Source organism: Thalassophryne amazonica, chromosome 13 (assembly GCF_902500255.1).
Source record: "Thalassophryne amazonica chromosome 13, fThaAma1.1, whole genome shotgun sequence".
In the NCBI taxonomy this organism is placed as follows: domain Eukaryota; kingdom Metazoa; phylum Chordata; class Actinopteri; order Batrachoidiformes; family Batrachoididae; genus Thalassophryne; species Thalassophryne amazonica.
The window spans coordinates 45,590,178-45,610,469 of record NC_047115.1 but is presented as its reverse complement, the minus strand read 5'-3'; the positions used below and the strand labels follow the sequence as shown (position 1 = coordinate 45,610,469).

General features: G+C 41.8%; 1 protein-coding gene across 6 annotated transcripts in view; it reads left to right on the top strand.

The window, feature by feature from the left end:
• The window catches only part of pde10a (phosphodiesterase 10A), a 259,626-nt gene extending 240,620 nt beyond the window's left edge, over nucleotides 1–19,006 (top strand). For 4 of the 6 annotated variants that reach the window (XM_034184298.1, XM_034184299.1, XM_034184301.1 and 1 more), the window contains exons 18-22: nucleotides 5,223–5,395; nucleotides 5,523–5,634; nucleotides 7,398–7,478; nucleotides 9,899–9,987; nucleotides 14,707–19,006. In XM_034184298.1, coding sequence (XP_034040189.1) covers nucleotides 5,223–5,395; nucleotides 5,523–5,634; nucleotides 7,398–7,478; nucleotides 9,899–9,987; nucleotides 14,707–14,815 — 564 coding nt within the window. In that variant the 3' untranslated portion in view covers nucleotides 14,816–19,006. The remainder of the gene's footprint in view (nucleotides 1–5,222; nucleotides 5,396–5,522; nucleotides 5,635–7,397; nucleotides 7,479–9,898; nucleotides 9,988–14,706) is intronic. The other 2 variants (XM_034184300.1, XM_034184303.1) reach the window with 2 other exon arrangements.
• Nucleotides 19,007–20,292: the final 1,286 nt, after the last annotated feature.

Genomic DNA, 20,292 nt, shown 5'->3' with positions numbered 1-20,292 from the left:
CTGAAATAGTCATCATACTTCTTTGTGTAGCTCATGGTACCCTGGAAGTTGGGTTAAAAGTGTTGTTTAGTCCCCTTAAGTGGTACTGATTAGTTCATAATTCTCTTCTGGCTCATGCACTAATAAATCCCAAAAGCAAGTTTGTTTTGCCTATGTACACTCAACAAAAATATAAACGCAACACTTTTGGTTTTGCTCCCATTTTGTATGAGATGAACTCAAAGATCTAAAACTTTTTCCACATACACAATATCACCATTTCCCTCAAATATTGTTCACAAACCAGTCTAAATCTGTGATAGTGAGCACTTCTCCTTTGCTGAGATAATCCATCCCACCTCACAGGTGTGCCATATCAAGATCCTGATTACACACCGTGATTAGTGCACAGGTGTGCCTTAGACTGTCCACAATAAAAGGCCACTCTGAAAGGTGTAGTTTTGTTTTATTGAGGGGGACACCAGTCAGTATCTGGTGTGACCACCATTTGCCTCATGCAGTGCAACACATCTCCTTCGCATAGAGTTGATCAGGTTGTCAATTGTGGCCTGTGGAATGTTGGTCCACTCCTCTTCAATGGCTGTGCGAAGTTGCTGGATATTGGCAGGAACTGCTACACGCTGTCATATACGCCAGTCCAGAGCATCCCAAACATGCTCAATGGGTGACATGTCCGGTGAGTATGCCGGCCATGCAAGAACTGGGACATTTTCAGCTTCCAAGAATTGTGTACAGATCCTTGCAACATGGGGCTGTGCATTATCCTGCTGCAACATGAGGTGATGTTCTTGGATGTATGGCACAACAATGGGCCTCAGGATCTCGTCACAGTATCTCTGTGCATTCAAAATGCCATCAATAAAATGCACCTGTGTTCTTCATCCATAACAGACGCCTGCCCATACCATAACCCCACCGCCACCATGGGCCACTCGATCCACAACATTGACATCAGAAAACCGCTCACCCACACGATGCCACACACGCTGTCTGCCATCTGCCCTGAACAGTGTGAACCGGGATTCATCCATGAAGAGAACACCTCTCCAACATGCCAAACGCCAGCGAATGTGAGCATTTGCCCACTCGTTGGTTACGACGACGAACTGGAGTCAGGTCGAGACCCCGATGAGGACGACGAGCATGCAGATGAGCTTCCCTGAGATGGTTTCTGACAGTTTGTGCAGAAATTCTTTGGTTATGCAAACCGATTGTTTCAGCAGCTGTCCGAGTGGCTGGTCTCAGACAATCTTGGAGGTGAACATGCTGGATGTGGAGGTCCTGGGCTGGTGTGGTTACACGTGGTCTGCGGTTGTGAGGCTGGTTGGATGTACTGCCAAATTCTCTGAAACGCCTTTGGAGACGGCTTATGGTAAAGAAATGAACATTCAATACACGAGCAACAGCTCTGGTTGACATTCTTGCTGTCAGCATGCCAATTGCACGCTCCCTCAAATCTTGCAACATCTGTGGCATTGTGCTGTGTGATAAAACTGCACCTTTCAGAGTGGCCTTTTATTGTGGACAGTCTAAGGCACACCTGTGCACTAATCATGGTGTCTAATCAGCATCTTGGTATGGCACACCTGTGAGGTGGGATGGATTATCTCAGCAAAGGAGAAGTGCTCACTATCACAGATTTAGACTGGTTTGTGAACAATATTTGAGGGAAATGGTGATATTGTGTATGTGGAAAAAGTTTTAGATCTTTGAGTTCATCTCATACAAAATGGGAGCAAAACCAAAAGTGTTGCATTTATATTTTTGTTGAGTGTAATAGCCCATAGAGGTGTTTGCTCCATCGTTTGTGTTAGAGTCAGTTAACAAGTGGAGTTAAGTTAGGGACTGGCAGCACAAACATGATGCCCAGTTCATACAACAGAAAGGGGAAGTAAAATCGGAATTTAAGAGTCAATAGACTGTGTGGCTGTGGATGGTGCCATATACCATTGCTTCAAAGTATTTTGAAACTTTTGAAACACCCGTTTCAAACATTCTTCCTGGATGAAAAGAAAGACAGACATCACAATATGAGTCGAAATGTATAACAAAATGTCAGAGTAAAACTGGAATTAAAGAATAGATTGAACATATGGCTGCACGAACCGCTGCTTCAACATGTTTTGAATGTGTTTGTATTTAACTGACATAAGGTGCATACTGCCACCTACTGTACAGGAGTATACACAGGGATTTAGCAAAGTATAATTCTTATCACAAAAGACAAAATACCTTTAATTAAATTGTTCTTATTACCAGAGTTTTTAAGGAACAATGTTTGGCCATCAGTATTATAGGCCTGGCGGGCTACCAGGCTAACAAGAACCCCTGCCAGGCCAGAAATATTTTGTTTAAACAATACTTGTGTATTTTTCTGCAGCCGATCTGCTCTGTGTCAGCCTGATCCCGTCAGATCTCAGAAGCTAAGCACTGCGGGACCTGGTTAGTACTTGGATGGGAGACCTCTTTGGAACACCAGCGGCTGAGTGTGTTTCTCCAGGTAACACTGGAGTTGCGTCAGGAAGGGCGTCCGGCGTAAAACTTGTGCCAAATATCAATGCGGATCTGGTTGTATCCGCTGTGGCGACCCCGAACACAAAACGGGAGCAGCCGAATGGATGACAACAACAATACTTGTGTATTTTTCTGTGAAAAGTCACTTTTGTTAAACCACCAATGATAAAGCTTTACAACACCGTAGCAGGATTGCATAAATATTGAACACATCAATTAACTTTGCACCTCTGAGTGCCCCACATTTTTCCATGTAACAGATCTCGTGACTTTTGGGGGCGGGGGGTTGAGTGGGCCATCACAGTCGCTATGCTGCAAATAGTTGGCACATTTATGACTTTAAAGGCGCCTTTACACATAGTGTGAAGTTTGGTCGAATATGGCAAAACAGCGCGAAATAGTTCGAATTAGCGCACCACGAAACATCGCGCCGAAGGGCAGGCGTGCACGATGCCAGTGTGAGGGTTCGTGCACACGATGGTGTCTTTCGAGCAGGAACACAGTGCGAGGTGCAACACACAAATAAAAAGTAAATACCAGCTGGTACCTGTGGAACCACATTGTGCCGCTTATATAGATTAAATAAAAAATAAAAACCAGCTGGTACCTGTGGAACCACATCGTGCCGCTTATATAGATTAAATAAAAAATAAAAACCAGCTGGTACCCGTGGAACCCCATCATGCCGCTTATATAGATTAAATAAAAAATAAAAACCAGCTGGTACCCGTAGAACCACATCGTGCCGCTTATATAGATTAAATAAAAAATAAAAACCAGCTGGTACCTGTGGAACCACATCGTGCCGCTTATATAGATTAAATAAAAAAATAAAAACCAGCTGGTACCCGTGGAACCACATCGTGCCGCTTATATAGATTAAATAAAAATAAAAACCAGCTGGTACCTGTGGAACCACATCGTGCCGCTTATATAGATTAAATAAAAAATAAAAACCAGCTGGTACCTGTAGAACCACATCGTGCCGCTTATATAGATTAAATAAAAACCAGCTGGTACCTGTGGAACCACATCGTGCCGCTTATATAGATTAAATAAAAAAAAAACAGCTGGTACCTGTGGAACCACATCGTGCCGCTTATATAGATTAAATAAAAAAAAAAAAAAAACAGCTGGTATCTGTGGAACCACATCGTGCCGCTTATGTGGATTAAATAAAAAAAAAACAGCTGGTACCTGTGGAACAACATCACGCCGCTTATGTGGAATAAAAAAAAAGACATGCCACCCACGGGATTCGTACCTGCACTTTACTGATTGCCAGCCTGAAACTTTACTGCTGAGCTACCATCACTAGCCTGTAAACGGTGCAGGGAAAATGCCTGAAATCAACAAAGAGATGGACGTGTTTAAAAAATAAAAATAAAACTATACACCATAAAAAACACAGCATTTTATATTGAATCCCTCTTATCAAGCGGGCAATACAAATATGATCCGTCTCTTCCTCTGTAGATGACCCATGGTCATAGACATACAGTCATGAAATGACAAGAATGAGAAGCAGTTCACTCTTCTCATGTCCACATCTGCTGGCATGTGTCCAGCCCGACACGCGTCTTGTGGACGGCGCGCCAGAACTGACACTGCATCATATGGAACAAAGCTCACGTGGGTGACGTGAAAGTCAGATCGCCTGCTGCGTGTTCTGATCTGACGGTCTGTTTCAGCCATGGGCTGCAGTGAGGGAGTGTACGCACGTCACTGCAGCCACAGCATATATCGCCACAGCGATATATGTTTTTATTTATGTCCACGTGATGACAGCAGACACACACACGCACATCACAGTGGGCAGTTGTTAGTCCATGTCTGTCCAGCTGGGATGTCCAGATCGACAGATCTCCACAGCTTCTTCTGTCGGCAGCCACACCTCCTGTCAATTCAGCGCACACACCAAAGCCACACTCATGGAGAACTTAAACAAGTTTCACTGCCAGCACAACAGTAATTGTCTGCAGACTGTTGTAGTGCCAAGAGTGCAAATGGCCACACATTTTCTAATGTTGCGTTTACACCAGGGGTGGGCACCTTGTTCCAGAAAGAGCCAAGAGGATGCAGGTTTTCTTTGCAGCCACTGACTCCACCAGGTGATTTTACTGATTAACTGATTCCATTTGCTCAAAGTGATATTAATCAGTGAAATCACCTGGTGGAGTCAGTGGCTGCAAAGAAAACCTGCACCCTCTTGGCCCTTTCTGGAACAAGTTGCCCACCCCTGGTTTACACATAGGCAGGACACGTTACGAATGTTATATTTGCGTCATTCTTGGCACATTCCTGACATTCTTAATGTGATTTAAAGATTCTGAATAGGTTTTTTATTAGTGCGTGTTGGTGCGTGATATTCATGGAGCATGTTTTTGGCTGTCAAAAAATATTCCACTGTCACGCACAACCCTCAGTCAAGACAGTCAAGATATGGTGCAGTATTTGGCATGAGTATATTTGTCTATAACAGTCTAAATTCAAAACAATAATGTACATATAACTTAATGTATTCAGATGCATATCCTGAAATTGTTAGTTACCGTCAGTTTATAAGGCTGAATGTTGCCCACCTGTACTCTAAAATCTGCTGGCAGGTGCTGAGCCTGTTGGGCTTTACAAGCTGTTGTAGTCTAGCTGAGCTGAATGCCTCATAAGTGGAGCTTTTGCTTTTTTATTGATCTCTTTGTTTCTCATAGCTGGAAGGGCACAATATTTTCTCCAACCTAAATTCCAGCGAGTACGAGCATGTACTGGAAATCATCCGGAAAGCGATCATCGCCACAGACCTAGCCCTGTACTTCAACAACCATCAGCAGCTGACTGAGCTGCAGGGATCAGGAGTGCTGGACTTGAACAACCACCTACACAGGTCAGTTTATGCCTCATGCTGGTGCTCAGGTCAGATCAGTGTCTAAAAATGTTTCATAGCAGCACACAGAGAAAGATGGGTCTGAAGTATTTCCACAGAGCTATAATTTGACTTTGTTCCCCCTCAGGGACTGTGTGATTGCTGTGATGATGACAGCCTGTGACTTGTGTTCCGTTACCAAGCAATGGGAAATCACACGACTCATAGCCAATGACATCTACGCTGAGTTCTGGGCTGAGGTACACTGACATAATGTGAAAGATTCAACAGTTTATTTCCATGTCAAGAGTCATGTCTGAAGATGTGTCCATAGATGAAACCTACATTATTGTTTATCTTATTCTTCCCACAAAAGAATAAGCTGCAGTGGTGAAAAGGCCACATGACATCTCTGATGGAATTACAGTCATGCTCAAAAGTTTACATACCCTCTAAAAGTGATGATTTAGGGCCCCTTCACGCATAGTGCAAATTTTGGTCCATGTGCTTCCTGATATGAGACACTTTTCAGCATCTTTTACAGGACAGTGATGGTAGCTCACTTGGTAAAGTTTCTGAGTGGCAATCAGAACTTTTGGAAGCCGCGGGTACAAATCCTGTGGGTGACCTATTTTTTTTTTTTTTTTTTTTTTTTTTTTTATGCCCGGTGTGGCGCTTGCGCCGCGAGGTGGAGCATATAGCATCCAGGCTGTCCATCCGTCCTTTCGTCTGTCTGTCTGTCCGTCTGTCCGTCTGTCCGCAATTCGTTCACCGCAACGTAGCTTTGCACCTATTGCTCGCAGAAACTTCATATTTGGTGGGCATTTGCCTTGGAGGAGTACTTTGCATGGGTTCGAAGGCCGGGGACCTTGACCTACTTTTCAAGGTCACCAATGGTCACAACTGTCAAATCCTTCGCCACAACTTTGCTCGGCAGCCATTGCTCACAGAAACTTCATATTTGATGGGTACATGCCTTGGAGGAGTACTTTGCATGGGTTTGAAGGTCGGTGGCCGTGACCTACTTTTCAAGGTCACCAGTGGTCACAACTGTCAAATCCTTTGCCTGAAATTTGTTCACCGCAATGTACCTCGACACCCATTGCTTGCAAAAACTTCATATTTAGTGGGTACATGCCTTGGAGGAGTACTTCGCATGGGTTCGAAGGCTGGTGACCTTGACCTACTTTTAAAAATTTACCAATAGTTGCATTTGTTCGAAGGCTACCAACTTTTTAAGGTCACTGTTGGCCACATCCTTTAAATAAATATAATCTCCAATTTTTCCACTGTGTATCCCAGTTTACAAACACAAGAGGGTTCAACCAAATACCTACCCCACACATGTACATATTACTGCACTTTACATGGAAAATAGTACTGCGCGGGGGGCATTTTGAATGTCTCTAGTGTCGTCTAGTCTAGTGTCGTCTCTAGACGAATGTCTCTAGTTTTTCTTCAGCTGCGCGATGTCATTACACATCGTGCAGCTGCTGGGGAAAAGCTGCTGTGTTTCCACGTGCACAGAACCGTTGCAGCATGTACTTTTTTTTTTTTTCCCCCAGCTGCACGATGTGTAATCACATAATGCAGCTGGTGGCACTTTGATCCTGCGTGCACGATCTGTCGCACCACCATCATGCACGCCTGCTCATCGGCATGATGTTTCGTGGTGCGCTTATACCAGCTCCTCCAGCGGATGTCACCCTGGAGTTGTACATAGTCGCACTATGTGTGAAGGGGCCTTTACTTATGTTATGCCAAAGTTTGCCATTACTTATGTAACCCATCGTTTTGGCTTTGGTGTTTTTATTGAATTGATATTATGTTGAAGAGATTTGTCTTTGGTTTGAGATTAAGGAGGATTTCAGTCTTCTCGCTATTAAAATTTACTGTATTTTAATAGAGAGAAGCCTGAATTCTGACCCCCCCCCCCTCAAGGGGGCAACTACTTTTTATAGGCGCTGTAAGAATAAAGCACTTTTCATATCTGAGAATTGTTCTCTGTGTTGTTTCTCCACAGGGAGATGAGATGAAAAAGATCGGGATACAGCCAATTCCCATGATGGACAGAGACAAGAAGGATGAGGTTCCCCAGGGGCAAGTAAGAACCGCACCTTCACTCGGTTACTTGTTTTAGTCCCAGATCTTGTCAACATTTTGTTACATACACTCCACAGAGGTTGAAATTTCTGCTTTCTTGTGTAGAATTTACAAACAATTTCTTTAGTAGAAAAACAGGACATGACTCATAATAAATGCTGACATACCTCAATAATGTGACTAAAAAAAATACTTAAGTGGAAGTCATTCCATGACATTAGGATGAACACCATAGTCACAATTGATGTAATTTGTGAAAAAGTAAATACAGCAGCACAATCTATTTTGTAATGTAGCACCATTGCAATAACTCGCTGGAGCTCCAGCATTCCTCTATGGAGAGAGGAGAACCTTCCAGAAGGACAACCATCTCTGCAGCAATCCACCAATCAGGCCTGTATGATGGAGAGACCGAACAGAAGCCACTTCTTATACCCCCATCACACTAGAGGCCGAATCCCCTCTGGATGAAAATTTGGCCCACATTCTGGACGTGTTGAGGTGCTTTCAGAAATGTCGGATGGCAATCTCAGAGCAGTCTAAACAGTCAGGCAAGGTCGCGCAGCTGCCCCGAATGCTTTACTCATGTGCAAAACATTCTTGGCGCAGTCAAAGTGGAAAATTAAGAAATGGCAGTTGAGGTGGACTGTAACTGCAGTCTGACTGCATTCTAAATACTCAAAACAGCTTTCAGAACAGTCAGATTGCGCCGAGAGACATTCGCCATGGTCAGGCATGTGTAATCCTGCTGGCATGTCCCAGACTGAACCCCCATGCATCCCATTCGGGTTGCGAACTAGACGTGAACATTGCGCAATCAAACAGAAAGCACCATGTGTCACTGTGAGTCAATGTGTCACAAATCCATGGAGCACCACACACATCTGAATGGCGTGTTATATCCATAATAAACCTTATATTACAGACACATTGTCATTCCCTCCCATGGGTTAGATAATATATGTGAAATAATATGATCATCAAAGCTATAGCACCACGAGCAGATGCGGCGCGCACTGCTGTTAATGCATTTCTGAGGCTCTGCCCCATGTTGAGTTAATGCATAAACGGCCCCATGCTGAGTTTATCCATTAACTCACCATGGGGCATGCTCCGCTGTCCGCTACAGAGCTGATTTCCTGGTGAGAGTAAGAGAGAGCGAGAGAGTTCGTACTGTGTTCCAACTACATTTGAACTGTGTTCGCAAGCATATGCACGGGATGTGCACGAATCAATTGAGGCGGGGTCCAGCCACATTCTGAGTAGTTGACTGTCATTAGTACACAGTTGACTGCGTACTCCCTTTTGACTGCTTGTCGAAATTTGGCTTTTTTCCCCATTCTGGCTGATTCGGCTTGTTTCCTGCTCATTCGTACTAAATGTGATGGGGCCCTTAGTAAAAGGCACATGGCAGCCTTCCTGGAGTTTGTCCAAAAGCACCTGAAGGACTCTCAGATCATGAGAAACAAAATTTTCTGGCCTAATGAGACAAAGATTGAACACTTTGGTGTGAATGCCAGGCATCATGTTTGGAGGAAACCAGGCACCATCCCTACAGTGAAGCATGGTGGTGGCAGCATCATGCTGTGGGGAGGTTTTTCAGTGGGAGAAACTGGGAGACTAGTCAGGATTGAGGGAAAGATGAATGCAGCAATGTACAGAGACATCCTGGTTGAAAACCTGCTCCAGAGCGCTCTTGACCTCAGACTGGGGCAACAGTTCATCTTTCAGCAGGACAGTAACCCTAAGCACACAGCCAAGATATCAAACGAGTAGCTTCAGGACAACTCTGTCAATGTCCTTGAGTGGTCAAGCCAGAGCCCAGACCTGACTCTGACTGAACGTCTCTGGAGAGATCTGAAAATGGCTGTGCGCCGACGCTCCCCATCCAACCTGATGGAGCTTGATGGGTGCTGCAAAGAGGAATGGACAAAACTGCCCAAAGATAGGTGCACCAAGCTTGTGGCATCATATTCAAGAAGACTTGAGGCTGTAATTGCTGCCAAAGGTGCATCAACAAAGTATTGAGCAAAGGGTGTGAATACTTATGTACATGTGGTTTCCAACCAATAGATTAATGTATATTTCGTGATGTTGAATCACGACATGCCGTGAGATATGGTAGGCAATTTCATAGTTTTTTATTATTAATAAATTTACAAAAATGTAAAATGTCATTCATGTTGTCATTATGGGATGTTGTGAGCAGAATTTTGAGGGGTAAAAAGAATTTACTCCATTTGGGAATAAGGCTGTAACATAACAAAATATGGAAAGACTGAAGAGCTGTGAATACTTTCCGGATGCATCGTATATATTGAATGTTCATAGTCGTTAAAAAATAACCTCTCTCATCTCATGTGTACCCTGTTTATAAATTAATTTTAGATATATGATGACATTTTGTTTTTGTTGTTTAAGGTGGGATTCTACAATGCTGTTGCCATTCCATGTTACACAACACTATCACAACTTTTCCCTCCATCCAGTCCTCTTTTAAAAGCCTGCAGGTAAGTGTGTGTGTGTGTGTGTGTGTGTGTGTGTGTGTGTGTGTGTGTGTGTGTGTGTGTGTGTGTGTGTGTGTGTGTGTGTGTGTGTGTGTGTGTGTGTGTGTGTGTGTGTGGCGGGGGGGGAGTAGATTTTAATCATTGTCCTGTGGTGGACTCAATTAATTTTTCTTAACATCAGCTCCTTTAAATCATAAGAAAATAGGCTTGAATATAATCAGGTTTTTAAAAATTTATTATTCAATTCAGTTGAATTCAATCTATTCATATAGTGCCAAATTACAACATAAGTCACCACAAGGCATTACACATGAATAAGATTTAAACCCTACCCACCCTCTAATCAAGAACATTGGTAACAGTGGCAAAGAAAAATCTCCCTCAAGCATTTTTTGATCCTAGGACAAAACCCCACAAGCAGATCAGACTCAGCAGAGTGATCATCTGCTTTGGCCATGTGAACAAAAATAAAACAAGAGCACAACAAAGAATTGTCAGGTATGCAGAGACAGAAATAAAAAATAAACAACTATATCTATATATATATATATATATATATATATATCTATATATATATCTATATATATCTATATATATATATATATATATATATATATATATATATATATATATATATATATATATGTAGTGGGGAAAATAGGTATTTGAACCCCTGTCAGTTTTGCAGGTTTTCCCAACTACAAAGAATGGAGAGGTCTGTAATTTTTATCGTAGGTACACTTCAACTGTGAGAGACAGCATCTAAAAAAAAATCTAGTAAATCACATTGTATGATTTTTAAATAATTAATTTGCATTTTATTGCATAAAATAAGTATTTGACCCCCTAGAAAAACAGAGCTTAACAATTGGTACAGAAACATTTGTCTGCCATTACAGAGGTCAGACGTTTCCTGTAGTTTTTCACCAGGCTTGCACACACTGCAGCAGGGATTTTGGTCCACTCCTCCATACAGATCTTCTCCAAATCTTTCAGGTTTGGAGTTTCAGCTCCCTCCAAAGATTTTCTATTGAGTTCAGGTCTGGAGACTGGCCAGGCCACTCCAGGACCTTGAAATGCTTCTTACGGAGCCCCTACGTAGTTGCCCTGGCTGTGTGTTTGGGGTCATTGTCATGCTGGAAGACCCAGCCATGACCCATCTTCAATGCTCTTACTGAGGGAAGGAGGTTGTTTGCCAAAATCTCGCAATACATGACCCCATCCATCCTCCCTTCAATACGGTGCAGTCGTCCTGTCCTCTTTGCAGAAGAGCACCCCCAGAGTATGATGTTTCCACCCCCATGCTTCACGGTTGGGATGGTTTTCTTGGGGTTGTTGTCATCCTCTAAACATGGTAAGTGGAGTTGATTCCAAAAAGCTCTATTTTGTTCTCATCTGACCACATGACCTTCTCCCATGCCTCCTCTGGATCATCCAGATGGTCACTGGTGAACTTCAAACGGGCCTGGACATGTGCTGGCTTGAGCAGGGGGACCTTGCTGCCTTGCAGGATTTTAAACCATGACAGCATCATGTGTTACTAATGTAATCTTTGTGATTGTGGTCCCAGCTCTCTTCAGGTCATTGACCAGGTCCTCCTGTGTAGTTCTGAGCTTTCTCAGAATCATCCTTACACCACAAAGTGAGATATTGCATGGAATCCCAGACCGAAGGAGATTCACAGTCATCCTGTGTTTCTTCCACTTTCCAATAAATAATCATAACAGTTGTTGTCTTCTACCAAGCTGCTTGCCTGTTGTCCTGTAGTCCATCCCAGCCTTGTGCAGGTCTACAGTTTTGTCCCTGGTGTCCTTAGACAGCTCTTTGGTCTTGGCTATGGTGGACAGGTTGGAATGTGATTGATTGAGTGTGTGAACAGGTGTCTTTTATACAGGTAACAAGTTCAAACAGGTGCAATTAATACAGGTAAAGAGTGCAGAATAAGAGGGCTTCTTAAAGAAAAATTAACAGGTCTGTGAGAGCCAGAATTCTTGCTGGTTGGTAGGGGGTCAAATACTTATTTTATGCAATAAAATGCAAATTAATTATTTTAAAATCATACAATGTGATTTTCTGTTTTTTGTTTTGTTTTGTTTTTAGATTCTGTCTCTCACAGTTGAAGTGTACCTACGATAAAAATTACAGACCGCTCCATTCTTTGTAGGTGGGAAAACCTGCAAAACTGACAGGGGGTCATATACTTATTTTCCCTACTGTATATATATATATATATATATATGGAATCTAGTGATCACAACAACCGATGGCTCAAAAGACAACAGTGGGTGAAGAGTAGAGTCCTAGTGAAAAGGACAACTGTGGCAAATCAGTGTTTGCACTGATGCCAGATCAGTCATTAAAAGGAACAGTCCACCGTTTTAGTCCACACGATGGTCCCTGAAGTCATCAACATGTTACGTATTTCAACAGCTCCAGTGTAGACTCCACATGTTCCAATCCTGGAAGGAACTCAGGTATTTGGATTGATGCCCAACTCCTATCATACTGAGCTACCTACAACAAAATGATATTGATAATCTGTTTTTATGAAATCAAAAAAAATCTCACATTTGATGTTTTTTGAAATAGGATTGCTTGAACAATTTACACTCAACAAAAATATAAACGCAACACTTTTGGTTTTGCTCCCATTTTGTATGAGATGAACTCAAAGATCTAAAACTTTTTCCACATACACAATATCACCATTTCCCTCAAATATTGTTCAGAAACCAGTCGAAATCTGTGATAGTGAGCACTTCTCCTTTGCTGAGATAATCCATCCCACCTCACAGGTGTGCCATACCAAGATGCTGATTAGACACCATGATTAGTGCAGAGGTGTGCCTTAGACTGCCCACAATAAAAGGCCACTCTGAAAGGTGCAGTTTTGTTTTATTGGTGGGGGATACCAGTCAGTATCTGGTGTGACCACCATTTGCCTCATGCAGTGCAACACATCTCCTTTGCATCATCCGTGAAGAGAACACCTCTCCAACGTTCCAAATGTCAGCGAATGTGAGCATTTGCCCACTCAAGTCGGCTACGACGACGAACTGGAGCCAGGTCGAGACCCCGATGAGGACGACGAGCATGCAGATGAGCTTCCCTGAGACGGTTTCTGACAGTTTGTGCAGAAATTCTTTGGTTATGCAAACCGATTGTTTCAGCAGCTGTCCGAGTGGCTGGTGTCAGACGATCTTGGAGGTGAACATGCTGGATGTGGAGGTCCTGGGCTGGTGTGGTTACACGTGGTCTGCGGTTGTGAGGCTGGTTGGATGTACTGCCAAATTCTCTGAAACGCCTTTGGAGATGACTTATGGTAGAGAAATAAACATTCAATACACGAGCAACAGCTCTGGTTGACATTCCTGCTGTCAGCATGCCAATTGCACGCTGCCTCAAATCTTGTGACATCTGTGGCATTGTGCTGTGTGATAAAACTGCACCTTTCAGTGGCCTTTTATTGTGGGCAGTCTAAGGCACACCTGTGCGCTAATCATGGTGTCTAATCAGCATCTTGATATGGCACACCTGTGAGGTGGGATGGATTATCTCAGCAAAGGAGAAGTGCTCACTATCACAGATTTAGACTGGTTTGTGAACAATATTTGAGGGAAATGGTGATATTGTGTATGTGGAAAACGTTTTAGATCTTTGAGTTCATCTCATACAAAATGGGAGCAAAACCAAAAGTGTTGCGTTTATATTTTTGTTGAGTATAAATATGATTCTTTTTCTTCTGTTAAAAAAATACCAAATACAATCGGCTCCATCTAGTTTCTGCCTGACACAGTTACATTGTCCATCCACATTGTCAATGGGAAGCTGAATTGATTCCGTTGCGCTTTTGCTTCCCCTTTTATGGTCACCTGCTACGTTTTAAAATGCAGTGACCCTGATTTGTGGGAATATATCCAAAGTCACAGTGTAATATTTCAAGTCAGATTGTAAACTAGTGCTGCCCTCTCATGGGCAAGTGGTACGCTGGCAGCACTTTTTGCACTGACAGTTTTTCTGTCACAGTCATAAGAATCGAAGGATCTCCAACCAGTCACTTACACACTGCGTTGACATCAGTTTTAGCATCGTGCCTGACAAATATGGGTTTAAACAAATTATTATTTCATTGTTTTCTTTGCTTGAAAGAAAAACAAAAGGTTCCTGGTTCAAGACCATTTATGCACATTCTCCGTGTGGAGCTGCAACAAATCAGTTTGAGTTTATTTTTTAATCCAATTTTTTATTTATTTTTTTTAATCAGCTGGTTTGTTTTACTAGCTGCTCCACTCCTGTCTGGCAGTAAATTAAATATCTTTGGGCTATGGACAAAAGAAGACAACTGAAGGCATCCTCTTGATGTCTGGAATGATGCTGATCAACATCTTTCACTCTTTTTGAACATATTAATCAAGAAAATAATTGTTCAAGAAACTGAAAGAACTTTTATGTCCATACTATTTTTACTGTTAGATGTTACACCCCATATGAACAAAAATTTGGTGTCTGTCCATCTGTCCATGATTCTTGCAAGCGGATATCCTCCTAATCTGTTTGGTCAGTTTCAGTGACACCTCGTATAATGGCAGCACATAATATAAAGATGTGCATGAAGGAAAATAATTCCACTGTGAGATCTTGCACCTGGGTGTCCACGCCCTGCGAGTGTGTGCAAGTGTAAATGTGCACACGCTGAATCTGAAGGTTGTTTTGTGCTTACAGAGAGAACTTGAGCCAGTGGGAGAAGATAGTTCGAGGAGAGGCGGAGGACATTCTCCTCAGAGAACCCAGCCATTCTACTGATTCAGGTCCAGTCAAGGTGGACAACTAACAACAGTACCAAAGGGTCTCTGGCCCCACCCCCACCCACCCACCCTCAAAGGAATACAACCTGAACACTGCCACAGACCTCGATCTGTGCAGTGGAAGAAGCCGCATCCTGTAATAGCAGGAGCTGGAACAGCTACAGGCGACTTTGATAAAACACAGTTACCTCAGCGGGGTTTCACCAACGGTTTCACCAATCCCAGAGACTGACGGACATTTGACGGGGATACAGTCTACGTCCCTTCAGCTTGGGAGTTCATTATATAGAATTGGACTTTCTTGCCATTTTGGATATTTGGGTTTTTTTTTTTTAGGATTTTTTATTATTATTATTATTGTTATTATTATTTTATTGTTTTGGTCTTGTGTTTGCAGAGGCCTTACTTTGAATCCGTCACACACGAGCATGTGTGCAAATTTGCTGTGGGTTCAGGCTTTTTGGAATTTGAAATGGTACTGTTTGCCTTCTGTGGTGAGTTTATCATACGTGTCTCCAGACCGATGGAATGTTTTGAACAGACAGACGGTGTAATCCCACCTTATAGACACAGCAGGCGTCAGAATGTTTTCTTTAGTTTTTTGCAAAAATCCATTAGAGTACTTGAATAAAGACATGCAGCCTTGGCTATGTGGACATTGCAGAAGTTCCCCACATCTAAAATATGGATGAAGTGTGAGGAGAAAATAATCAGCAACACAGTCGAGTCACGTGAGAATCCTAATATTTCTGTGTGAAGTGGCCAACTGGCACCTGACGATGGGATCTGGCCCAGTGAAAGCAAACAAAATTTTTAGGGCATCTAAAAAGAATCATTAAATAACACTGGAATTATAGCAGTCAGTAGTGTGGGCACAGCTAAACTTAAAAAAAAAAATAGCTTTAATAACCGCTAATCCACTAACTGGAAAGTTGGCGAAACCAATAAACCGTTAAAATATTTCGCCAAAGCCATTGTAAACTTTTATTATACACATACAGTGCCCTCCAAAAGTATTGGGCCACTTGATATTTCACACATTTTAATTTGCTTATGCCATTTCAAATCCAAAAAGTAAATCAGTCTTCTTTGTATAAAAATTTTGAATTATCTTCCTTCAGATCAAACTGAAAGCAAATCTCTATAACTTGATATAAATGAGTTAAAAAGAAATATAAAAGCCAAGGTGATGCTTTGCATAAGTAATGGTATAGAGGAAGATTTTCTTAAAAAGAAGACCTGAAATTTCAGTTACAATTTGCCAAAAGGTCCGTCTGAGATGCAAGCCAAGATTTGATGTTTTGGTGAAAGAAAATCCTCCTCTGTTTGTTTATTGGCTCTAAACCTCTGAAAAACAGACCTAAAGAGCTGACATTTTAATGTGTTATAGTGTATGAAGGTTCCACATGATGAGCAAAAGTACTTAAATAATTAAATGAACAAATAAAATTAAATAGTAGCTTGCATTCAGCATGCAGTTTTTTTACAGTACACAAAGTATTCAATGAAAAAGAAATTAAATTAAAAATATATATACATGGAAAATAATTCTAATAATCTAGTTAATGCATTCAAGGTCATGCTTGATGTCTTCACGCTATGTGTGTAGTTTGTAAGCTCCAAAAGGAACAAACATATAGTTGTAGGGTTTACAGATAATTTTTTTTGCCATTAAACTTCTTTAAATTAGCTTATAGAGTTAAAATTAGTGGGACTACATTAAGTGGAAGCTAATTTGGTCTTTCTGGAACCTATGGTGCAAGACACATTTGGTGTTTGGTCTCAGTGGCAGATGTGTCAACTTGAGTTAACATTGTTTTAACGTAAAATCTAAGTGTCAAAAAACTAGTACTTGAGCAACCAAAGTAAAAATAAATAAATCAGGAGCAAATTTGTGGATGTCAACAAACTTTCTGAATGAACTCAATTAACTTGTCTTTTCCACTCTGGTTACTGCAAACAGCAAAAAATCCCAACACCTGCATTAAGACCTTTAAGAGATGTTGAGCTCTAAGAGACTGAGTTTCACATATCTGTTCAAAGCTAAGTGAATGAGACCAAACTCACGCCCTACCTACAAGGACATATGGGTCCCTGAAACAGGGGAATTAGTCTGGGAATGGTTTTAAAAGATAGCTGAAAGGGTAATATGCTAACGAAAAAGTTATTTTTGCTAATTAAAATGTAAGTCCTATGCAGGCCCTGCTGGTGCTTATTGCCAGATTCCATAGCATGGGAATCTATTACTCCCCCTGGATGGGGTTTATTTCCCCAGCCAAGGCTGGTACCCATTTACAGCTGGGTGGACTGAAACAATGTAGATCAACTTTTTCGTCCATGTACAGACAGGTAGCATCAGCGAGACTCAAAACCAGGTCTACATATTGGCAGGTCAGCTTCTTATCTACTCAGCTACCTGCTCTACAGTTGTGAGCTAATTCGCTGACCTGTGCCCACCACTGGCAAGTAGAACATCTTATGTAATGCCTAAAAAGATCCTTGTCATCTGGGGACGAATCATGGGATGAATGATCCATATCATGTGATATGGATCATTCGTCCCATTTGCCATTTTGTTCCATTTAACATGCAATTTTGATTCCGTTTACTGTGCAATTTTGGTTCCATATGTTTTGCACCATTGCAAGGATCTGTGTACGCGCTATATATAAAAACAAATAGTGATGGTTTTTTATTCATGCAATGGAAAGAACATTTCCGTCAATGAAAGATTCTTACCATTGCATTCATAAACGTTCATTAATTGTATAACATGTTGACTAATTTCTACTCCTATACCTTAATTTCTTTGAAATATGACATGAATCAGAATTTTAAAAAAGCAAAAGTTGCAGAAATTATGGGTACCACAAAAGTTTGCTTGACACCAGTCTTTTTAAATGCTGACTAAATTAACTGTGTGGTACAAATGAGGACATAATTAAAGCAGGTTGAAGAGTTGCACTATGCAGTTGGCAAAGTCTGGGAGGTTTTCTCGTTTTGGACAACCATTAGTTTAAACATTAGTCCACATTCTTGCAAGTTCATATAAAATATTAAGGACAGTGAAACTGAACATTTTGGTTTGTTTGTTTTGTTTTTTATTTCATCGTTGATGCTCATCACAGCAGCTCAACACAAAATCGCTTCAAACTGAGATTAGACCTTTTTTCCCCAAAGCCTAAGGTAGAAACTTTTATTGGTGTCTATTTTTCTTATACTAAAGTATAATGACTGCGAGTTAAGAAAGTGTGTCATGCGTCTATCTCTGGGACTGCAGATCAAGAGGGTTAACTGACTATTTGCAGATGACCTATCAAAGGAAATCTCCTGTCATGTTCACATGTGAGGGATATATTTGGACTAGTTGAAATTCATTTCCAAGATCTTCCAAGACATTTTTTTTTTTGTGAGTTGTCTGAAACTGTTATACTAGTGTAAATTTTCCCTGTGCAAAGTTACCGCTAAAATCATTTGTTGAATTACTGATACAGTGGCCCCAATGGTGTGAATGTACATTTTGATGAATGTTTTGTGGAATGCAAATCTCGGGTTGTGGCATGTGGATTAGTATGTAATAATGTGGTCCGTCTTCGTTTTAAGAATTGCTTCTAGTAAGCAACAACAGCATGCACCTTCAATGGACGTTTTGCTATATACAGTACTCACACACACACATACACACACACACACACAAGCAAGGGGGTCTATTGTGCACAATTTAGAAAGTGGTTTGTACTGACAACATTGTATGCTATGATAGTGCAATACAGAATGACAGTCATGTACTTTCTGACTGTGTACACTGTGAGTGTACATGAGCATGTGTGTGTGTGTATAAGAAAGACAGAGAGCGAGCTTTTCACTGTCTCTTTCCCTTCTCCAACTCCACCTGAACACAGTTAAGTCCATGTCACAGCACCGTCCCTTCTTTTATTCAGCACCACTTATATCCCATCGTCTGCACTATGTTTACCTTATGAACTTTATTATTATTATTATTGCTATTATTACTGTTGTTATTTTCTTAGAGTTAAAGTTAAATTAACTTATATTTTTTATACAAAGAGAAATAATGTTGGCCTTTTGTTTTGTACAAAGTAAGATAAACCAAAAAAAAGTCGACGCGTTACTGTTACCCAGAATAACTGAGGAATGTCTCATCTATAAAGATAATAGCAGTAGCCCAAATGACTTTTAATAAAAATCACAAAATACATCACTGTGCAGTTATGGCTTGTGTTATGTTTCAAAGTATTTACTGAATATATACAGTAAATATAGTACACAAAAAAGTCACATTTTATCAAACAAAATGTGCGTCATTTTGGAGATTGTCCTTATTTCCATATAAAGTTGTAAAGTATTTACTTTTTCGTTTTTATTCATGGGTATAGCACAAAGCTAAGAAGGAGTTCAAAGTCACCAGAGCCAGAGACATCCTGCTCTACCAAGACTCCAGTGATGCCAAGGTGGCTTCAGAGGGAGTGGAGGTCAGAACTGTGGGGAAGTGGTGTGCCCAGGAGGCAGCCAACTGAGCCTAGGCAAGGATCCAGCACAGCATTCTGGCGGACATGGTGGAAACTGGGATGCCCGGGCTCGGGAATATCCCAAAACCTTGCTGTAGCAAGGCTGGGGGAAAGGAGAGGTGAAAGCTCATCCAGGAGGAGGTGCATGTGTACGTGGGGGAGATTCGCTTCAGCAGAATGGTGAGCATGGCCAAGCAGGGAGCCTGGATCAAGTGTGAACATACAGCTGGCCAGAAGATCACCCAGTCAGAACTTTAGAGAATGGAGCCTAACAGATTCAAGATCTTGGTCCAGTCATTATATAATATCCTATCATGTCTTTCCAACCTGATCACCTGGGACCTGGCAGACACACCAGCTTGCCTGCTCTGCCAGAAGTGGGGGTCATTGGAACACAGCCTAAGCTGCTGCCCAAAGGCCTTGGGAGAGTGGTGATACCGTTGACACTACGACCAGCTTCTGTAAGCAGTAGCAGATACCATCTGCACCAGCATCACCTCCAGCAGGCGGCAACAGCCTCCAACACTCTCCATCACCTTTGTTCGGGCTGGGGAGAGGCCACAACCCCAACCGAAAACACAGGGTGGGCTACTCTCAAAAGCAAGAGATCAGCAACCCATCACATTTTCCACTCTTAGGCCTGAAATGGTCATGATGTCTGAGGCAACCAAGCAAGTGGTGTTGCTGGAGTTGACAGTCCCATGAAAGACAGGATGGAAGAGGCACAAACGTGGAAGAGAGCCAAATATGTCTCTAGTAGCAGAGTGTTAGAGGCTGGGATGGAAGGCTCGCTACAAACCTGTGGACTATAGGAGCATTGTAGGGCCTTCTTTATACTAGGTCCTAGGACTTTTAATGTCTGTTGGCCGCAGACACAAAGAGCCATCAAAACCTTCTTGGAAGCAACTGAAAAAAGCTTCCTGGTGATTCTGGATTAAGAGGGGTGGTGAGTGGTGAAGTGAGCTACCTGGACA